This window comes from Octopus sinensis, linkage group LG14, assembly GCF_006345805.1.
Source record: "Octopus sinensis linkage group LG14, ASM634580v1, whole genome shotgun sequence".
NCBI lineage: Eukaryota > Metazoa > Mollusca > Cephalopoda > Octopoda > Octopodidae > Octopus > Octopus sinensis.
The window spans coordinates 33,818,160-33,841,033 of NC_043010.1; the positions used below are offsets into that span (position 1 = coordinate 33,818,160).

At 36.5% G+C, this 22,874-nt stretch overlaps 1 protein-coding gene across 6 annotated transcripts in view; it reads left to right on the plus strand.

Moving 5' to 3' along the window:
• Positions 1-22,874, plus strand: part of LOC115218759 (signal peptide peptidase-like 2A) — an 80,295-nt gene that overhangs the window by 49,728 nt on the left and 7,693 nt on the right. For 3 of the 6 annotated variants that reach the window (XM_036508859.1, XM_029788677.2, XM_036508861.1), the window contains 8 exons: positions 819-932; positions 2,627-2,708; positions 4,108-4,182; positions 5,070-5,129; positions 7,855-7,929; positions 14,287-14,292; positions 19,980-20,079; positions 20,967-21,044. In XM_036508859.1, the coding sequence (XP_036364752.1) occupies positions 819-932; positions 2,627-2,708; positions 4,108-4,182; positions 5,070-5,129; positions 7,855-7,929; positions 14,287-14,292; positions 19,980-20,079; positions 20,967-21,044 (590 nt within the window). The remainder of the gene's footprint in view (positions 1-818; positions 933-2,626; positions 2,709-4,107; positions 4,183-5,069; positions 5,130-7,854; positions 7,930-14,286; positions 14,293-19,979; positions 20,080-20,966; positions 21,045-22,874) is intronic. The other 3 variants (XM_036508862.1, XM_036508860.1, XM_036508863.1) reach the window with 3 other exon arrangements.

Sequence of the window (22,874 nt, forward strand, 5' to 3'; positions counted from 1 at the left end):
TGTTATTTCTAGCAGGTTAAGTTTAAAACTCAGAAGCTAGCTCTTTGGTAGCTGTATTGTTGTTTAACTCCAGGTCTTCATTGGTTCTGCAGACCTACAGTCAAAGGTTATCCAAACATCTTTATCATGTCTTTTATTCAGACCTAGTATATCTAGGAATACATTATCCAATGTGTTTTTACTCTAAGACAATAGGTTGTAGTTTGTTGAAGCTTTAGGTGCTTTTTCTTGCAGATAAATGTTCCCTTATTCGCTTCAGAGGCACCCTCAGTGCCTCATTGGGCTAAATTTTATTGTTTAGCCCTAATTCAACACTGATCAAGCAAAACTATGATCAAAACTAAGACCATCCCACTTTTATATATATCCAGGATTATATTATTCAGCATGTTTGATTTTTTTATATTATAACATCATTTGAGGATGACTTAAATCTGCTATTTCTAGCAGATCCTGCAATGATATAAAAGCTTTCTCACTGTACTAGCGCTATAGCATGATGCAAAAGAACAAGACAAGTAGATGTGATAAATAGGCTGGAGCATAGACCCGTATAGTAACAGTGGAAGAAGCAGAGAGTGACCATAATTTGTTGGTGCAACATATTGATAAATAAAAGCTTGCTTAACAGAATGGAGGTGTTTCTTCCTCCCTCTCCATTTCAATATTTGGCCTGTATGTAGTCTTAACCTTATCCCAAATGAGCTGTAGAATGTAATTGTCCCCTTGTGCAAGGTCTGCAAAGATTTTTCTTAACCCTTCTTATATCCCTCTTCCACTTTGGCAACTATTTTTGAGAAATATCTCCTTGCTTTCAGATTAAAGTTTAATCTAGGTTCCTGTTGTAAAGCAGATATTATGTATAAAGAAATTGTGCTACTGATGTTGGGTTTTGCAGCTGGTATCACATGGCTAGTTCTCAGACACAAACCGTAAGTATTCTTTTACCAGTTTCTTCAATTTTCAACTGATTTCTACTAAAAACCAAAGCAAAGTTTAATCACTCTAGTGCAAACTGGTGTTTCTCAATCTCATCCCTTTCAGCAAAACTTGCTGTATTACATGATGTACATCTGCATCACATGTTGTGCATCTGCACCACATGATGTACATCTGCATCACATGTTGTGCATCTGCACCACATGATGTACATCTGCATCACATGTTGTGCATCTGCACCACATGATGTACATATACATCACATGATGTACATCTGCATCACATGTTGTGCATCAGCATCATATGATGTACATCGGCATCACATGATGTACATCGGCATCACATGATGTACATCTGCATCACATGATGTGCATTTGCATCACATGGTCTTCATCTACATCACATGGTCTTCATCTACACACGGTCTGCTAGTGTTCCTAGTCTGTAATGTTGTGAGCTTAAGTACAACACATGACTGATAAAGTAGATTCTTCTCAGCTTCATGGTTGCATGATTAGTAATAAAAAAAGCAGCAAACATTTAACTATAATTCCATTCTCATCTTTGATGTTTCTTATAAATATTGCATCATTGCAAGTACTTGCCTGGTACTTTATTGAGTTGACAATCCAACTAAACATATATCTTGTATTCAAAGACCAGCTGAATAGTGAAGAATTCTGAGTTTTTTACTACAAATAATGGGGAGATTAAAGAGATGCTAAGTGTTCATTGGTTTGGGAAATAAATTATTTTGTGTACATACCTCCATGCTTGTATAGGTTCAATGGGTCTTCTCCAGCACAGTTTCTTACTGTTTGTTGCAGTTTTTGTCACTTTGCAGCTTTCACCAATTCTTCTCATGACTTCCTTTGTATTCCCCTTCTACAGATTCCTTTCATTAGAATTTCTACACATTCTTATTACTTTACTGCCCACAAAGGGCTACACACAGAGGGGACAAACAAGGTCAGACAAACGGATTAAGTTGATTACATCGGCCCCAGTGCATAACTGGTACTTATTTAATCAACCCCGAAAGGAGGAAAGGCAAAGTTGACCTCGGCGGAATTTGAACTCAGAACATAGTGGCAGACGAAATACCACTAAGCATTTCGCCCAGCGTGCTAACATTTCTGCCAGCTCGCCGCCTTGAATTTCTACACATTCTACCCTACTGTCATCTTCCATTTCTTTCCAGCCTTCATACATCCTTCACATTCAATTCCTATGTCTTTCTGCATTGCAACATTGCACTTCATACACATGCATCATACAATCTGCCCTTCACTCAAAGAGAGAATCTTTTTGTTTCAACATAGATAAGCTCTCCCTATTATTTCAGTTTCTATACCTTCCTACCACAGATTCTCTTGTGTTTTGGGGTGCATCTAACTCATAATCTGATGTCACCAATCACTGATTGTAAACAAGCATCACCCTCATCAGTTTACCAATCCATTAAGCATGCATCATTTTTGCTATTGTCATGGCTAAGTGGTGAAAAATAAGAACGGAAAAATATATTGCACAGTATAACCAAAATAGCCCCATAACATGGAAATACAAACTTGCATAATTCCTATTAGGGTGTAAAGGAAAAAAGAAAAAGGATATCTCTTTGATGATCACTAACTTCTTTATTATTTATACCACTGATGTATTAAACTAATAATCATTATTTCAGATATTCCTGGATCTTGCAAGATATTCTAGGAGTGTTGTTTTGTATCAATGTCTTGAAAAACCTTCGAATTCCCAGCTTAAAGGTGAGAAAATTATTTGACTTTTGGATTGGGGATATTGGGGGGGGGGGTCCCCTAAGCAGCCAGCAGAGTAAGGAAGGGTTACAAAAAATTTAGTAAGTGTTGCAGAAGGCAGACTGAAATATGTAAGATGTGTGATGCACCAAAACCGTTTTAAGGGCTACATGCTTTGTATTGTTATTGGATCAGCGAACTTTTCCGGGAATTACCGGTTATGTCAGATAGTTATCCATAAAAGTAACTAAGAATTTTATGGGTAAACCCTAACAAAAATTAAGGTAAGCTAAACCTGAAAATTCAGAATAATGTTGTAATAAATATAAAAGTGATGAAAGCTATATCACTGTTATCATAATGAATTCTGCAAGGGAGTAGCAGTGGATTGATTAGTAATGACAATATGGCAAGTATATATTATGGATTTCTCTCCCACTCTGTTTATCTGTTTATACATTTGTATATGATATATATATATATATATATATATATTATATCATCGTTTAACGTCCGCTTTCCATGCTATGCACAGACTGAAACATGTAAGATGTGTGATGTTAGATGTAGAAGCTTAATAACCCATGACTGCAGTATTTCAGTTGGGACACCACTGTGTTCTCACTTGAGCTATGTCTTGTTATCATCTATCTTTTGTTTTAGTCATTGAACTGCTAGGGCACTGCCTCAAAGAGCTTAGTTGAGCAAATCCCAGTACTTATTTTTCTAAGTCTGGTACAAATTCTATCAATCCCTTTTGCCAAACTGCCAGGTTGCAAAGACATAAACAAGCCTACAACAGTTGTTAATTGCTGGGAGACACGCACTCTCTCTCTCTCTCTCTCTCTCTCTCTCTCTCTCTCTCTCTTTCTCTCTCTCATTATCCTCATCATTTAATGTCTGTTTTCCATGCTGACAATGAGCTTCCACACAATTTTCATCTATTAAATTCACTCACAAGTTATTGGCTGGCCTGAAGGTTGTAATAGAAGACACTTGCCTAAGGTGTCAAACAGTGAGACTGAACCTGAAACCATATAGTTTCAAAGTGAGCTTCTTACTCATACAACCATGTCTGCACTCACATATGTATATATTGATTTCAAATTTTGATACAAGGCCAGCAATATTTGAAGATGTGGGTAAGTCAATTATATTGACCCCAGTGCTCAACTGGTACTTATTTTATCAACCCTGAAAGAATGAAAGATAAAATGCTGCTAAGCATTTTGCCCAGCATGCTAATGACTTTGCCAGGTTACATTATATGTAACACTGTAACAACAGCAATTAAAATCCAATGACTTTTAAAGAACTTCATAAAAGCTACCAGAAATACTTCTTGATACCAAGATTGTAAAATATTTATGAAGAATTCACCATTTCTTACTTTTTTTCTTCATCACAGGCTGGCACCCTACTTCTAGGAATGTTCTTCCTTTATGATATATTCTTTGTGTTTTTGACACCACTGTTTACCGAGGTAAGTTTCATCTTTATTCTTTAATATATATTTTTTGTCTTCTCTACATCTTACTCTGTTTTCTCTTTCTTCTTGGTTTCTTCATCTGCTGTCCTATTCTTTTAGGTTATTCTGTCGTCATCCCATTTGTCTTCTGTCTCTTCCTTCTCCTTCTGCTTCTGTCTGCTCCCCCTCTTGCACCCTTTCACTTCTGTTTGCTTCTCCTCCTGCCTCTCCTTCTTCTATTTGCTCCCCCTCCTGCCTCCCCCTTTCACATCTGTTTACCCCTCCTCATCCCCCCCTCTGCTTTCGTCTGCTCCTCCTTTTGCTTCTGTCTGCTCCTCCTTCTGCCTCTCCCTTCTGCTTCTGTCTGCTGCTCCTTCTGCCACCCTCTACTGCTTCTCTCTTCCCCCTCCTTCCCCTTTCACTTCTGCCACCCCTTCTATTTGCTCCCCCTCCTGCCTCCTCCTTTCACTTCTGTTTACCCCTCCTTCTGCTTCTGTCTGCTCCTTCTTCTGCCTCCCCCTTCTGCTTCTGTCTGCTGCTCCTTCTGCCACCCTCTACTGCTTCTCTCTGCTCCTTCCTTCCCTTTCACTTCTGCCACGCCTTCTATTTGCTGCCTCCCCCTTTCACTTATGTTTTTTTCTGCTTCTGTCTGCTCCTCCTGTCTCCTCCTTTTGCTTCTATTTGCTTCTTTTTCTGTCTTCTCCTCCTCCTTTTTCATTTTCTTGTAGTAATGGTACTGGGCCATAGTTCCATAAACTATAAGTTCAAAACCCAACTATGGTCATGGGTTTGCCATAGTGAGTGAGCCCCATTATATCTAATCTATTACATAATATATTGTAACCCATTGTTATGACATGGTAGCTTTACATTTCATTGTTTCTTTTTTCCCGTCCTTCTAGAATGGTGAAAGTGTAATGGTTGATGTAGCAACAGGCAAAAGTGGCCATCATTCAGAATCAGTAAGTACAAGACGCTACACTTTCAGGGAATTTTTTTTTCTTTTTTTTTGTAGTTGTTTCTTTTCTACATTTATTTTCAGACAACTCAGTTTTTGTTTTCAGAAAACTTTCTATTGATTTGTAAATATTCCATTCCTGGCAGGAATCTTAATTAAATTCTAAGACAAATGCTATTTCTAAATTACACATGAAAGTATCAGTATAAGGTTTTATAGCTGGGTTTCTAAAAGCATGATCAAGATTTCAAATTTTCACTACAACCACTGTGTTTGGCAAAGACATATAGTTGTTTTTGTGTTTGCCTGACTCATATAAAACTGGTTCTACTTGCTAGCTCACAGTTGAGTGGTTAGCAATAGAGACATTCCATCTACTCTAGAATAGAATAATGGAACAAGAAGGATATTTAGCACAATTTTTAAATACCAAATTTTCCCTGATTGAATGAAGGTGTTCCAGTCATGACTATCCTGTCCTATTGTGCATTTCATTACCTAAAACTACATTATGTCCTTCCTTTTTCAAACAGTAGGGGGCAATCTGAGGAAGACTTGGCTGCTATTTTGAGAAGGGTAAGCCATTATGTAGATTCCTTTCCAGTGGCTCAGTGGATGTAAAATAGGGGGGGGGGGTAAATGTCTAAAATGTGAGGTGAATCCTCCTTTCTACTAAAGGCATGAGGCCTAAAATTTTGGACGGGGCTGGTCAGTTATATTTACTCTGGTATTTCACTGGTACTTAATTTATCGACCCTGAAAGGCAAAGTTGACCTCAGTAGAACTTGAACTTAGAATGTAACGATGAGCGAAACACTGCTAAGCATTTCACCCAGTGTGCTAATGATTCTGCCAGCTCACCACCTTAACCATCATGATAATAATACAAAATTTTTTTATGACTGTTAACCTTACCTTCTCAGATCATAATGGTCGTGGCAGCAGTGGTGGTGGTGGTGGTGAATAAGAAGTGTCCAAAACTTCGTTTCTCTTCATCCCCGTCCCATTTCTTTGTCATTCCATGGTTTTCCATTGTTTCCCAGAACTGTGGAATCACTGCATATCAGTACTTTATTCATCTGTCCTTTCATGGACCTCAAAACTCCTCTGTGTGTGTAGTGGGTTTAAGTAACAAGTGATTAAGAGCCAGCTTGGATGCAAGTAATATTTCTCACAACTGCTATTGCTCTTAAGAGTATTTTGTATCATCTTTGGGTATCTACTTACACTTTGGAAGATTGGACTATTGAGCATTAAGTAACCTCATCATCATCATCACATTTATCACCAATTCCAACTAGAACTAACCTCTTGAAAGTTAAATGGTTTGGCCCTGGGTACCTACTTAAGGCTAGGTGGACTGGGCTGTTGGACAGTTAAACAACTTGGTTATGGACACAAGTTGATGATTCTGAGCCTGAATATTTGATGATTTTATACATTACTCAAATATGTTCTACATTAGATTATTTGCTTTTTTTTTTTAATATTTATTCGCATTATATTTGCCTGTTTCAGCAATATACTTCTTTTCTCACACAAGTTATGTTTTTCTTCAACACACGCCATGCTTTCCTTTTCCATACACACACTAAACATGCCTTCTTCAATGCACCTTATACAAGCTTTCAGTGATAATCTGACAACAGTAATCTATTATGGCATATGGATTATACTTTTTCAGGCTTTTCTCCTCATCTTTACAATTTGATATATCTCTTGATATTTGCACCTTACATTTCAATCAGTTTGTTCTCCAGTCGTAAGTGTCTTATCCCTAGATAGATGGTATTGTACAAGACATGAACTAAAAACATTTACAGTGGAACCATGGTTTATGAATTTAATTCATTCCTGAAGGCCATTTGTCATTTGAAATATTCAGAAATCAAAACTATTTTTCCCATAGGAAATTCAAGAGAAAGCACAGCAAATTCAAGCAGGGATGTGTACTGAGTGAAAACTAGACTGCAATTGACACTCTACTGCTGGTATACCCACTTATCACCAACTCCTGTGTATTCATTGCTTAAGACACTGTTTGTCACAAGACATTTTATTCAAAAAATTGTTTGTAAACCAAGGTTCCACTATATTTCTGAAGACAAGATTTATCATCTGAAAGCTTAAAAGTAAAAGACCCCCTTTGGTCAGGAATGACCATAGGATTGCACCTAGAAAGTTCCCCTTCAAGATACAAGTCCAGGCAAAGTTGCTTATAGAAGACCAGTAGTCACCCATGCATACCAGCCTCCCCCTCTCCATGCCACTGATGTTATCCAAGGAGTAGGCGAAGGCTGATACAGCTTAGCACCAGTGACATCACAACTCATTTCTACAGCTGAGTGAACTGAAGCAAGATGAAATAAGCTGTCTTGCTCAAGAACACAACACTTCTCCCAGTCTGAGTATCAAAATCACTACTTCATGATTGTAAGCCCGACATCCTAACCACTGAGCCATTAATAACAGTTCATTTCTCAGATATTTACACACTTAAGTCTGCAAGTTTTCATTTCCCTTTGAAAAAGACCAATGATAGTCTCTCTTTCCCTCTCTCTCTCTCCAAAAAAATACCATCTTCTACATTTCTCTGTTTAAAAAACATATTTTTGAGATGTATAGAGACAAGCAACAGGGAATTACCTGCAAGTTCTGCACTTACTCGTTTACGTGAATGTTTGTCTCAAAAATAAACCCGCTGTGATTTTTGTTTCTGTTTTTGTTAGGCTGCCAGTAACAGTATGCCTCGGTCCTTAAATGTACCAGACAATAAAAAAGATGTAAGCTCAACTAGGGAAGTTGTAAGTATTTCTTGCACCCAGTAAACTTGGTTCTTGTGTTCCTTCATGTAGGTTGCATTAATTTAATCGGATTTTTCACACATACAACCTTGCACGGCTTCTTCCAAATTTCTTTTCTCCACCATTCTTATCTAATGTGGTGCATTGGCAGAACCATTTGGGCATCAAACAAAACACCTGCAGTATTTAGTTATGACACTTTGTTCTGAATTCAAAGTCTGACAAGATCAACTTTAACTTTCATCCTTCTGAAGTTGAGAAAATAAGTACCAGGCACATAATGAGGTTGATAGTCTTATAAGGCATTCTAGATGGAAATGGAATTGTAACACTGTGGAACAGAATTTAAATTTTTTTTCTTTGGTCAGTAAATGTTATTTCCTATTTGCTTCTATCTAGAAATCAAAGGAAATGACTACTATTTCCTTCAAACATTGCTTTTGTGACCTGGACATCAATGTTTTGAAACCGACCTATTTTCCATTACATTTCAGACAGATTCAGTGCCGAGTTGCTGAAGCAAAAACATTGCTATAGCGAATATTCAGCTTAATACCACAGATTTGCTTATCAGTTGCTTAATCTTAATTATTTGAGCATGTCCCTTAGTGGCTGACAATATGTGCATCTCTGATCATGAGCAGTAGTAGTAGGGGGGACATCATAGCCATGTGTTGAGAGGGGTTCTTTGGGGCTTGAATAAACGTATCAAAAGCAAAGTTTGAAGAAAATATTAACCATATTTCATACTTTCTAGAGGTAAACAAATAGGAAATAATAATTGCTACCTAAGGGTAAAAATCATGTTACACAGTGTAATATAAACTTCCCTCCAATTTTGTCCCCTAATACACAAAACTGTAAATCATCTTTCCAGGATTGATAAAATGAAATTCCAATCAAGTATTGGGGTCAATTAACCCCTCCATTACCTGAATCCTTTGATAGAAATCCACCATTATTATCCTTTCCCAGCTGGAGCAGCCATGTATCTCCTTTACACTCCCTTTATCATACTTTGGCCCCTCAACACCTGGCACAAAGCCACTTGCCTCAACACTGCACCCCAACTCAGTTGAAGGTTCTTGTCTTGAAAGTTACTTGGTGGCATCCTTAGTGCTGGTGCCACAAAAAAATGCACCTAGTACACTCTGTAATGTGATTGGATTTAGAATGGACATCCAGCCATAGAAACCATGGCACATTGGAGTTCATCTCAATTCTCTAGTTTGCCAGATCCTGTTGAACCAGCCAACCTATGACCCACATCAGTATCCAGTCCTTATTGCAGCATGTTGGCTTATGTACCTCATTGTATCATGTCAGTGGACCACCAGCTCCTGGAAGAGCCTACTGGATGGGTCAAAGGTTAAGGGTATCCAGCTGTAAAAACCATGCTAAAACAGACTTCACCAATGCTGGTGCCATGTAAAATGCACTTGGTTCATTCTGTAAGGTGGTTGGTGTTAGTAAACCTGGTGCAGTCTTCTGGCTTTGCCATCTCTCAAACTGTCCAACACATACCAGCATGGAAAATGGATGTTAAATGATGTACCCTTTTTCTCTTTTATTAGTTTCAATCATTAAATTGTAGCCATGCTAAGATACCATCTTCAAGGGTTTCACTTGTTTAATATCGACCCCTTGTTTTATTAACTTATTTTATTAACCTCACATGGGTGAACAGCAAAGTTGACCATTAACCTAAGTGTATAGAACCGTAACCAAATCCTATCAGGTACTTTTGTTTAATGTTTTAACCAGTTCTGCCATCCTTTCGCTATAGATAGATAGTTGATAGACTAATATAGACAAATATATAAATGAAAGTGCACTCAACATGTGATGAGGAGTTCTAATATTGGTATAAACTTAACTTGAAATTTCACTGATGTAAAATACCCCTGATGTTTTATAAGCTCACTTCTGAAGTAACACATTCTGTCTCAATGATCAAGAATTAGAGGAGGTGGGGATGTCACATCTATGAAAAATAAAGTAATGCTTCTCAGAGTGTAGCTGGTTCCCATCCTAGGTCACCCGAGAAAATGTTTGTGTTTTAAGCTATTTAGTTCCCTGTACACTTATACTCCTATCTCCCCTTCAAACTACCCATTTCTGGCCTTTCTGCTGCCATTGCTCCTATTCCTAATCCCTTCCTTGGTCTACAAGCCTTAGGTTAATGAGTACTCCAGTTTTGGTGCCACTAGAAAACACACCCACTCTATTCTGTAAAGTGGTTGGTGATAGAAAGGGCATCCAACTGTGGAAACCAAACCAAAGATGCAATGTACAAAACCCCAGAATTTTAAGAATAGTGGCTTCCAATAGGAAATGAACGAGACTGATGACCATCCAACTTGTATCAGCATTGAAAATTATATAACATCATCATCATCATCGTCATTTAATGTCCATTTGCTATGCTGGAATGGGTTGGACAGTTTGCTTGAAAATTGGTAAGCTGGGGAGCTGCACCAGGTTTCAATTTTATTTGGCATGGTTTCTACAGCTGGATGCCCTTCCTAACACCAACCACTCCAAGAGTGTAGTGGGTGCTTTTTACATGCCATCAGCATGGGTACCAGTTACAAAACACCAGCATCAGCCACAACTGCGGTCTCACTTGGCTTGGCAGGTCTTCTCAAGCATGGAATATCGCCAAAGGTTCTTTTATTCTTTTTCACATTTCAGTCATTTGACTGTGGCCATGCTGGAACACTGCCTTAAAGGGTTTTAGTCGAAGAAATCACCCCCAGGACTTGGTCTTTGTAAGCGTAGTACTTCAGTTAGTCGCTTTTGCCAAACCACTAAGTTACAGGGACATAAACACACCAACATCAGTTGTCAAGCAATGGTGGGGGAGATAAACACAAAGATACACACACACAGAAATAAATACATACATATATATATATGTGTGTGTGTGTGTGTATGTAATATATTGAGTTCAAATCCATTTCTGAGGTGGTGAATTGGCAGTTGTTAGAGCATTGGACAGAATGCTTTGTTCTTATTCTATGTGCTTTGAGTTCAAATCCTGCTGTGGTCAATATTGCTTTTCAATCCTTATGGAATTAAGAATTAAAAAAAAGTACCAGTCCAAGGTGCAAAATAGGCTGAGCTATAAGAACATTGAATCAGCTGCCTCGTGTTATTTATTCCAGCTCTTTGCATTCTGAGTTCAATCCAACCATGACCTACATAAGTGGTAGACATAACCCATCACCCAGGTTAACACCACCACTTGACACCTTCAGCATTTTAGCAGAGTGCCCTGTCCAACACCCAGGCCAGCTTTCTGGTTTGAAGCTACTTTTGTCCTTTCCTCCTTCCAGTCTCAGTGACCATGTAAAAGGTCCTAGGTACTGACTTCTCCCACTGGCTAAAAAAAAAAAAAAGTATTAAATAAAATCCTGATTTATTTTTGCATGTGCTTTTTGTTTCGTTAACAATTAATGTGGAACAATGAGTGTGATATTTAACCACAAAGTGATAGTTCTTTTGTTGTTGTTGTTGTTGTTTTTTTAATTCTTCTAGAGCAAAATAGACTGTAGTGCCTTTTACTAACTCAGCTAACAAAATAGGAACCTCTCTTTATTTCATGGTTAGTTGACTGATTGATTGCTTGATAAGACAGGATATTATGAATCCCAGCTTCATGACTTTCCATTGTCATTAGTTGTATTGTTTAACTTGTCTCAGTCTGTATGGCTGACAAATAGGCTGCATTCTTAAATCATGGTTGTGTTGTTAGTAGTTAAAAAGGCCATTGTAAATTCAAACTTTACTACCTCAACAGTTACTGAGTTATAAGCTTTTAAGGTACTTTATACCGGTTTCTTTATGATTTTTTCTCTCTCTCTCTCTCATACATCAACAATCACAGGTAGAATAGATTTATCATCTTCATCATTTTACATCCACTTTCCCTGGTGTCATGAATTGGGCAGATTATCACAGTCCAAATCATTTCTCATTTAGAGAACCTCATCTCACTCATACAAGAAATGAAAATATGCAGTGGTTTCCATGGGTTTTCTTATTTTCTATTTTTATGAAAATAGGGGTTCTTTTGAACATGCAGATTCATCACAATTTTTTTTAAAGATATACATACTTGTTTTTTGGGGTTTTTTTCTGCTAAGGTGTATACACTATTGGGTTTGCTCTGTTTGCTTAAATCCTCTAAAAGCTTTGCTGGGTAAATATGTCCTCATTTGAATGACTGCTACTGGGTTCTTAGCTGAACACACTATTTTGTGAATGTTTTGTTTGGTGAAAGTTTCTTTTGATGAACATGTTAGGTTAAAGTGAACATTTTGCTATCCAGTGAACAAACTCCTTCAAGTAAACAAAGCTTTGGATAAGAGATACCTTTTATTATTAGCTAGTCAGAAGAAACAGTGTGACTCTCTTAATCTTTACAAACCTTCGTAAGTCTGGTGATTAATGCTAAAGTGATTGTTCCAAATTTTCCCTTGAAAATCACATTTAAAAGTAATTGGAGATGAATTGATCAACAACGAATTGACTGGAGACAAATTAACCAACAACAAAATAACCAGGGATGAATTGTCCCAGCACTGTGTTCGTGTGTGTGTGTGTGTGTGCAGGCAGGCATTGCTATGAGGTTTTGGGTTCAATCCCACTGCATGGCACCTTAACTGTCTTTGTGTCTTCTATTATAACCTACCAAAACCTTATAAATGGATTTGGTAGATACAAACTGAAAGATTATTGTGTGTGTGTAGGTGCAGGCATGGCACTAGTTAAGAAGCTAGTGTCTCAAGCATGTGCTCTTGGTTTCAGTCTCACGGTCTGGCACCTTGGGCGAGTGTCTTCTACTATAGCTCCAGAAACTGAAAGAAGCCCAACGTATATGTATGTTTATTATATATGTGTGTGCTTCTTTTGTCTTGACATCATGTACATGAGCATCACTTGATGTTCGTTTATTGTTTTCCCTGATGAAATATTACCTTGCTTGGAAACGAGTGAGGGTTGGCAACAGGAAGAGTATCCAGCTATAGAACAATATCTATCTCAACAAATTCTGCTAGTTCATGCAAGCATGGAAAAAGGGACATAAAAATGATGATGGTGTGTGTGTGTGTATGTGAGCATGCATCTTGCTTAGTTTTGCAAAGGTGGCAGTGATGTTGTCATTTCTCCTATCAACAAATCATCCATTTACTTTGTACCTTCGAAGCCAGGTGAAATAAGAGATCCTTTCTTCGAAAAACAAGTATGGGTTAGAGAAAGGAAGAGCATCCAGCTGTAAATCAATACCGCAGTAACACATTCGTCTAACTCAGTGGCTCTCAACCATTTTTTTGTACCAATGGACCCCTTTGATTCCTGTTTTACTCAGGTGGATCCCCCACCCCCCATAGCCATCTGATGTTTTAAAAAATCCTATTTTATAATTAACTAATTAACTATTATTAGGAATTGCTTAAAATGATTGAAATATTTTGTGTATTGTAGAAGTATAACCAATTTATTGCACATACATTTTAATGACAAAATTTTATATGGACCCCAGTTGAAAACCACTGATCTAACCCATGTACGCATATAACAAAAAAAAGACATAAATCAAACACTTACATATACAATATAACTGAAAAAATTTGGTGTCAAGCATAACTAATATATAGATATATATTATAGGATCTTTACCTTTTGCCCGACAGATTTAAAAAATAATTTTTGTAACTAAACACTTTCAAAGTTTGTATACTTGTAGAATGTGTCACATAAAACATCTTTTACTCTTCGCATTGTTGAGCAAATTCTGTACTTTGGAAATTATTTTTTGTTTTATTCAGCTGAATACACATGATTGATTGGTTGAAATTACCAAAATACGATAACTTTAACAAAAAATAACTTCCAAAATACAGAATTTTCTCAACAATGCCAAGAGTAAAAGATGTTTTATGTGACACATTCTACCAGTATACAAAATTTGAAAGTGTTTAGTTACAAAAAATTACTTTTTAAATCTGTCAGTCAAAAGGTAAAGATCCATATTATATATATAGCATGGGTGGAACGGTGCCACAAGAGCTGGCCAGGCCAAAGCCTGCACCAGACTTCTGTGTCTGTCTTGGCTGGATGCCCTTCCTAACACAAATTTATTTATTTATATCTGCTTATATAGTAACTAAAAATTGTCTGCATTTACTAGCTTCTGTAATATCCCCTTTTAATGGGTTATGTCTTTATAACCCTTCATTTGCATATCTTCATATTTGAATAATCAGGATTATTCTATTAATGATTGCACTGAGCAATAATTTTTTTCTTTTTTTTTTCTAATCCTAACAATGCTTTCCATTTAACAACAAGGAACAGGTAAGTGATTAACTCCTCTTCGTCTTTCTATTCACTGCAAAATTATAAAAAGTTTCTGTCCTGCACTTTGGTTTGTCTTCAAGTGTTTAAAAATTAAATCATAGCAACAATAATATCAAGTGGCTCTAGTTTTGTTGCTTTCTGCTGATATTTTGGCATGCAGTGAAGGCTACTTTTATTGGTGGCATTGTTCAAAGCTGATGATTTCTTTCGTCCTTTAAACAAAACAAATGTTTGTCTCAGCAGTGTTAGAGGGAATCATCAGTTTCTGCTTTTTTCTGTCTGTCTTTCTTTTTTTTTGCGATTGTACAAAAACCACTAGAAATTGACTTTTAACCCATTAGCATTCAAAACAGCTGAAACCTACTACCATACTGTTTCAGGTAATTGGTCTATTGCTCTTTGAAGAAAAACAGGCAAAATAAAAAATCACAATCTCACAGTTAGTTATGCCATTCCCACACACATCTTTATTATTTTCATCATCTCACCAGCATGACTACAGCCTCATGGCTGAAGCACACACAAAAATAAAAATAACATGCCTGGTACTCAGGATGTTTGTTATGAATGCTTTCTGTGTTGTTATCTCTTCTCTAGTTCAGCTTTTAATTTTTCCAATCTGCTGGCTTAACATATTGAACATTATATAGACAATCAGTTACTATATTGTTTTTAAAAAAAACCTATCCTGCAGCTGCATTGAGTTAGATCAAGCTGATTGGTTAAAAATATGATCCTCACTAGGTGAACATTGAAGGTTATATATTTTTATCTAAAATAAATAAGTGATTATGATTAATTATGGGGAATTGACTTGCAGCATGCTAAAAGCTAATGTTTCCCACTTTATCAGTTCAATCCAGGACCCTTTTGCAAATAACATGTCATATGTCTATATTGTACTATTAATTAAACCCCTGTTTTTAAACAGATGTCCAGCATCTCACCTTGAATGTCTTGTAATTCTGAACTTTTTATTACAACTAGCTTTGGTAGAAGCTGGTTCTACTATCAAAATTATCTGCAATTTCATTGATTTTAAAATGTTTTCATTTTTGAAGTGTTTATGTACTCTTCTACAAATTTATTTCTTCATTTGCTAAACAGTAACTATTTTACAGCAGTTCATATATGTATATGTGTATAGACGTATATGTGTTATTTTTTAAAATGGTCTTGCTTTATTTAACTTAATCAATTACTTTGTATGCCTATTTTAATAATATTACTGTTTTTTCTCGGCTAATCCACCAGTTTTTCTGTATTTTAAAACCCTGCAACTTTTTCCTTCTTTGTGCGAGGTCTAACATAAGCTTCACAGCACTTCATACATATGTGTTTGTGCATATAAATGAGACAAAAAGTACTCTGTACATAGGAGTTTCTTTATAGGTATAGCTGAATCTGTGTGCCAGTGAGTGTCTGAGGGACTTTATTAAAACAAAACCTGACAAGTCATCAATGAGCTGTTAAAAGAAACACAACATTTCATATTGCTTTCTCTTTCCATCAAACAGAATGGGTCTGACTCTTCACTTGAACATTATAGTTGTTATTAAATTCAACATGTTGCACCCATAATGAAGTTTATTTATATATATATTTTTGGTCAATCAAAATCTATCCCTCACTTCTCAGTAATGGTTCAATTTTCAAGTTTCCTTCTGTTTTTCTTCCCCCCACCCATTTTCTCCTCAAATAAATGTTTTGGAAGTTAATTTAACATTTTTTCTTAGATGTCCTTTAATCCCTTCAGTCACAGATGAAAAAGTAAAACTATTTTAAAATTTTATTTTTTATTTATATTAAAATTGTATTTTAATATAAATAAAAAATGCTTAATTTTTGGCATGGATAAATTAATTTTGCTAACACTAGGTAAAAAAAATACTAATTTACATCTGCAACCATCCTCTATGACTTGTATGCAAACACTGAGTCAGAATCACGTGGTCTTGATTATATATGCGTTTTAGAGGTGTCCAATGAATTGGTAACTGTGACTCAATTATAATTTACACTGAAAAATTGTCCAATACATTGGACAAAGTGACTGAAGGGGTTAATGGCCTTGAGTGACCTTGTTTTGTATAGTAATTTTTATGATGGAAGAATAAAGTAATATCTTTCTCCCAAGATTGAATACTTGCCTCTTCGAGTCCAATTCTTCACTATGGTTAATGATGTATTTTATCTTCCTAATCAAATCTGTTTCTATGATCCACTTTTTTTGTTTTGTTTTTTAGTTTTGTTTTATTACATCATGCAAGAAAAAACAACAGTACCTTTGTCTTTCTCTGATATGCCTTACCTTCTTAAATTGCTGAAATTAGTGTTATTGGTGTGTTTTAACTTGGACTTGAGAATTGGGACAGGAGTGATGCAGGACTTGGGAAGAATGATCAGATAATGTATATAGTGGAACACAATAGGCTGGAGGAAGAGAAATTAAGGCACTATTTGCTCGTTCAGAGGAGTTAAAATTGTTGTAGTAGTGGTAACAGAGACAGAAGGAGGGGCCACAGCATATTGCTGAGTTAATGATTGCAGCATGCTAATGAATACATGTTTGCTAGGCAGTTTTGGGAGTGCACCTTTATTCATGTCAGGGATCGATCTGTTGCATCCCAGATATATGCAATTTCCAATTGTTGGAAATTGCACTTGTTCCTTGTAGATGGTCAGCACTTTATCAACACCTTTTTTTTAAAAATTATTTGTCTGGATCTGAGGGTGAAGTCCATTTTCTGAAATGGTTTTAGTTAAGATTGGGGTTATTAACTGCATCAACTTTGAAAAGAAATTTTTCAAAATAAGTTTGAAATTTGACATAATGATTTATATTGTGTTATTACTGGAATCCCCTGATTATGTTGATGATGCTATCGCCTTTTTTTTTTTTTAAATCTGGTGTTCTATCAGTCTCTTTTGCCAAAGCACTAATTTACAGGGATGTAAACAAACCAAAACTTATTGTCAAGTGGTGGTGGGACACACACATACACAATGGGCTTCCACACAGTTTCCATCTACCAAAATTCACTCACAAGGCACTGGTCAGCCTGGGAGCTACAGCAGAAGACACTTACCCAAGGTGCCATATAGTGGGACTGAACCCCAAACCACATGATTGCATTAGCAAACTTCTTAACCACACAGTCATTACCTGTGCCTATAAGAGTTTACTCTCACCCCACCCACCAAAGAAAATATCTAAACAGTTATATATCAGAGGTTCACCAAGCAATCACAAATATAGTGGCTCAATACTGACCTCGTTTAAAGATCAATTGTTTTCAGATGCAAATAATGACACTTACTGGAATTAGTAAGTTAGTAACAGTTTTAGGTTTGCATGAATTGGATTGGAAATGAAAACAGGTGATGTTGCTGTGTTAGGAGATGAAGATGAAATAAGGATGGTTGATTTGGTTAAAACCCGTTATTTGCTATGGAGCTACTCTTCATTACTCTTCCATGAAGGCTTGATCTTTTTTCTTATCATCATAATCATCATCATTATTATTAATCTCTTCTTTTGTCCAGTAAGTTCTTGGACCACTACTATAGACTGCCAAAGATTCTCACTCCATCTTTCTGCTGCTTCATTCCCTTCTGAGAAGAGATTGTCCATATTGATCTATTTGTTTGGTGCTATCTTTTTCCTGTCACTGTCATCATCTTCATGGAGACTGTCTCCATGCTTGCTTAGTCATTTTCAGAAAATTATGTAGTCCCTGTCTCTCATTGTCTCTTCTACTTCTATTACAACTGATCTTCTTCCTCTGTATACCATTTCTATCCAGATCCAACTTCTCTCATTACTCTCAACACCCTCTCCCACTAACTTTGTATTGTATTATTGTGTTGTACACATTGCAACTCATCATTACTCCTCTACCTCCTGAGTTGATGATGGGAGGTACAAAGAATGTGGGACCTGCCCCTCTTCCTTGGGATGAAATAATTGAGCGAAAACGAAGTTAACCTCTCTTACCTGTTAATGCGATGCTTCTAATACCCAGAAACATCACCTGTTCAAAACACATTGAGGCTATGATTAGACTTTATTAATTAGCTTTGTGGTTGTTCTTTATTTCTTAACAGTTGGAGAGGCTGATAAAAACTAATCTCCTTAAAGCCACTTCTCTGTTATGGATTAATCAGTAACCTAAGATTGATGGAGGTGGAGTGCATCATTCTGAGAAGCCTCTACCACATCAGTATAATAACTCTTTCCATAACTTCAACACATCAGCCTTTCTGTGGATATTTGACTAAGTAGCTCACTTCCTCACCAAAAGTTCAGTTCCACTGCTTGACACCTTAGGGAAGTGCCTTCTTCTGTAGACCTGGTCTGACCAAAGCTTTGTGAATAGATTTGGTAGATGAAATCTGAAAAGAGTGTGTGTGTCCTTGTATTGACATCATCTGATGGCTGTAACCATTTCCAGTCTGCTGTAGAAACTTGCCCAACTAAGGTGGAATTGGGTGGGAAACCTTTCTTGGGAATAGGTGAGGGTTGTTGATAGGTAGAGCATCCAGCTTTAGGAAATCTGCCTCAATGAATTTCAGTTGATATATGCGAGCATGGAAAAGGGGATATTAAAACAATAATAGCAGTGATGATGGCCTCCATTGAATGTTCTCACTGCACTTCATTATATAACATGCATGTTCAGAGAAAGATATATATCTGTTTCAGTCTTTGGAATACTATCGTAAGCATCTCGTCCCAAAATCAAAAGCATAGAACATCGCAAACACCTTGTTCCAAATTCAAAAGCTTTGAGAAAGTCAGTCAGTCAAGATGGGGGTGTAGACAGTTGTCCAAGTTCTCAACCACCAATGTTATTCTCTTATAGAAGAATCCACTGAAGTCAAAGAAGAAAATGACAATACTGAAGATAATCTGAACTAGGGGTTCTCAACCATTTTTTATTCATGGACCCCTTACTAGTGGGTCCCATAACCATTCAATGTTTAAAAACTAGTCTTAAAGAAACTTTTTCCAAAATTCCAGTTTTGTTTTTCACACTTTAACTTGTGTAAGTTGAACTATGTAAAATGTTAGAAAAAAACAAACAAACCTAGCTGTTTCTAGCAATACATATCAATACATATATCTAAAGTGAAATTTCGATATATGTTGTATGTTGTATGCAAAAGAAAAACTAAAATGAAGTGTTCTTTACTAATACTTATTTGTCTTGCATCAATCCCAGTTTTGATTTTGTTTTGATTTTTGTTCTGTATTGGTAATGTGGTGGTGGCGGAGTTGGAATTCATTATATTTTTTCTTTATTCCAGATAACAAACTTTTGGATATATTTCGTTTTCCCTTCTGTTTAATTTTTACTTTACAACTTAAATGTCATGCAATTTTGTCACTACACAGATCAAGTCACTAGAGAGTATACATATACATATGTATACACATACACACATATATTGCATACTTTTATTAATTTACTGGTTTTCATCATTGGGCTGTGGCCACGCTGGTGGATACTACCTTGTATAGTTTATTTACATCAATCCGAGTACTGATTTTTTATTCACTGGAAATTATTTTATCAATCCCAGAACAATATAAGACAAAGTGAACCTGAGTGAGATTTGGACTTGGAATTACATATATATATATAATCAGTGAAGCTAATCCTTTTTGTTTTTATTTTCAGCTCCCTCTAGTTTTCCGAGTGCCTCCTTTGTTTCCGTCTCATCCCTCAGTGTGTTTTGTACAGGAGTCGCTTCTGGGCTTTGGCGACGTCATATTACCAGGTAAGGGTTGCTTCTCTCTCAACGAGGAATAATTCCTATATTCGTTACAACTGTCCTACACACCTCTTGAACTCGAGACATAATTGCTTTCCTATCCAAGTTTGAACTTGTCAGGTGACTTCTAAAGAGGAAAATGCAAGCAGTGGTGTTTGGAAGAATTCCAGGAGAGTACAGTCGCACATTCTCTTGGAAAGGTTACTCAACTAATTGGCATGCTGTCACTTTCTGACAAGCTCCAGCCTTTGGCCCACAAAGGTACTGTGTCTACTCTCTGTTATTTTCCAACTGCTACAACAAGGGTCTCTGCTTCTCAAAGCTGGCTGGTCCCATGAAGCACTTGACTGACTCATCTCTCCTTTCATCATCCACATTGTATCCAACCCTGCTACCACAAGCCCACACTAACCGATATACTCAACTTTTTCTCCTCAGAATGTCAGCCCTCTTGAATTCCTACTCCCATGCATCTGCCTTACCTGCAGTCATCAACTTGCCTCAGTTCATGCAGACCATTAACAGCATCAGTCTTGCCAGACTCAGAGATTATGGTCACTACCCCTCTCTCCAGACCTACTAAAAAACATTGTTTATAACTCTGTCTGCCTTGATTGAGTAAATCTGTGATTGACAGCATTCTAGCCATGATAACTCTGTCCTTTTTGGGTATCGGGTTCTCTCATTTAAAAAAAACAAAACTGCAGAGTATATTTGAGACAATTTGACTGCTGTTTCTAGCAAGTCAAATCATTATGTAATAGTTCCCTAATTGTCTCACAAAGCGTTAAACTGTGAGTTAGAAATCATTGTTTGAAGATGTAATACAACATAGATGTTAAGCCTTGTTTTGATGTAGAAAATATTTTATATTGATGTTGTTATCGTTACAGGTGTACTGGTTGTCTACAGTCATATTTTTGATATCTATGTCCGAGCAAAGAAACTTTATCTCGTTATTTCTATTTTTGGTAAGCATTGATGACTTTCTTTTCATTGAAACTGAATTTTAATTAGTTTGGTGGCTAATTAGTGTTGATGTTGCTTGTGTTTATTCTATCTTCATTATAAGTCATTATGTACCTCATATTTTAAAGATTGTATGATGGTTGTTATGATTTAGTTGCCACATTGAACAGATTTAGCAAATCTCCAAATCTAAATCAGATTATGTAGTGATTGTGGCACTGACTCCAGAGGTCCCTGGTTTAAACACAGTATAGTTAAGTATGATTCTGCTGCTACATTGAACAGGTCAAATGACTGGCAGAATTCATAAAGTGTCAAACAAAATGAATTTTATGGTCTGAGTTCAAATCTTGCCAAGTACAAATCAAGTACTAGGGATCAGTTTAATATTCCTTTAAAGCATCCTAGATGTGAATAGAATTATAATTGTAAAGATGCAGGTATGGCTGTGTGGTCAAGATGTTTGCTTCTCAGCCACATTTTCTGGTTCAGTCCCACTGCATGGCACTTTGCACAAGTGTCTTCTATAGCTCAGGCCCACCAAAGCCTTGTGAGTGGATTTGGTAGATGGAAATAATAAGAAGCTTGTCGTGTGTGTATTTAAATAAATACATATATATATATATAATGTTTGTGTCTCCTTGTCTTGATATTGCATGGTAGCTGTAAATGAATGTCACTGTTATACATGCTGTGTCATTCAATTCCAATATTCTATGTAAACTTGCCTGGCCATGGGGAAATATTACCATGTTTAGAAACCGGTGGGGGTTGGTGACAGGAATGGCATCCAGCCATAGAAAATGTTTCAATGTATTCCACCTGACCTATGCAGGCATGGAAAAATAGACAATAAAACAATGATGATGGTCAACTAAGAAAGCCATAGAAGTAATTTTGCTGGCTGAAGAGGCCTTTGACAGTTTGGTGATTTTTAGAAATAATTTAGCTGCCCTCGTTCAAACAGTCACATAACAATATAGTTGTACTTTCACAGAAAAGTCTCTGTTTTAAAGACAATAGTAATTGTTGAAGATGATTTTTACTGCAAAGAGACTTTCACTATGTTAGTAATTTGCCAGTCTATCTATGGTGACAACCTTGGCATTATTCATGGATTTGAGAATTCAGGCAGCATGTCCAAGAGTGGATGACAAGTCTAGTATGAATGTAAAACCTCCTATTCACATTGGGCAGACATTTTTCAAACTCTGTGCTATTGCAATGAGAGCTCTGGAATTTCATAGCTCTTATCTTTCTGCTCAGCTTGTCTTGTGCCAGTTTACTCAGATGCTTTGGAACCTTCCTGATCATGCTGAGCTAGGTATCTCTCTTGGAAGCAAGGTTCTCCCATGATTCTGGAATGACATTTGTGTACCTTAACTGATCCATAAAGACTACTGTTTTAATGAAGTAATTAAATCAAACTCATTACTTGGAAGGATGTAAAACAGTTGCCCTCAGCAGTATTGACGTAACTATCACAAAGTATTTAGTCCACTGCCCTACCAATTCTGGCAATCCACCTTAATTTTGCAGTTCAATAATAATAAAATTAAACTACCATATTTTCTAGCATACAAATCAAATTTTTCTGACAAATTTACAGCCAAAACAAGATAGATTGACTTATACAATGAAGATGATTTAGGAGGACTAAAAATTTCATGTGAAATACACCAGGGCTTAGCAAGATAATGGCGAGGCTTGAATCTTAACTCTACATACTACATTGATTTGTATGCTGGAAAATACTGTAAAAGCTTATTTAGTTATCATTTTTGTCTGTTTCTTAATATGTATATTTATATATTTACTATTCTTGATTTTTT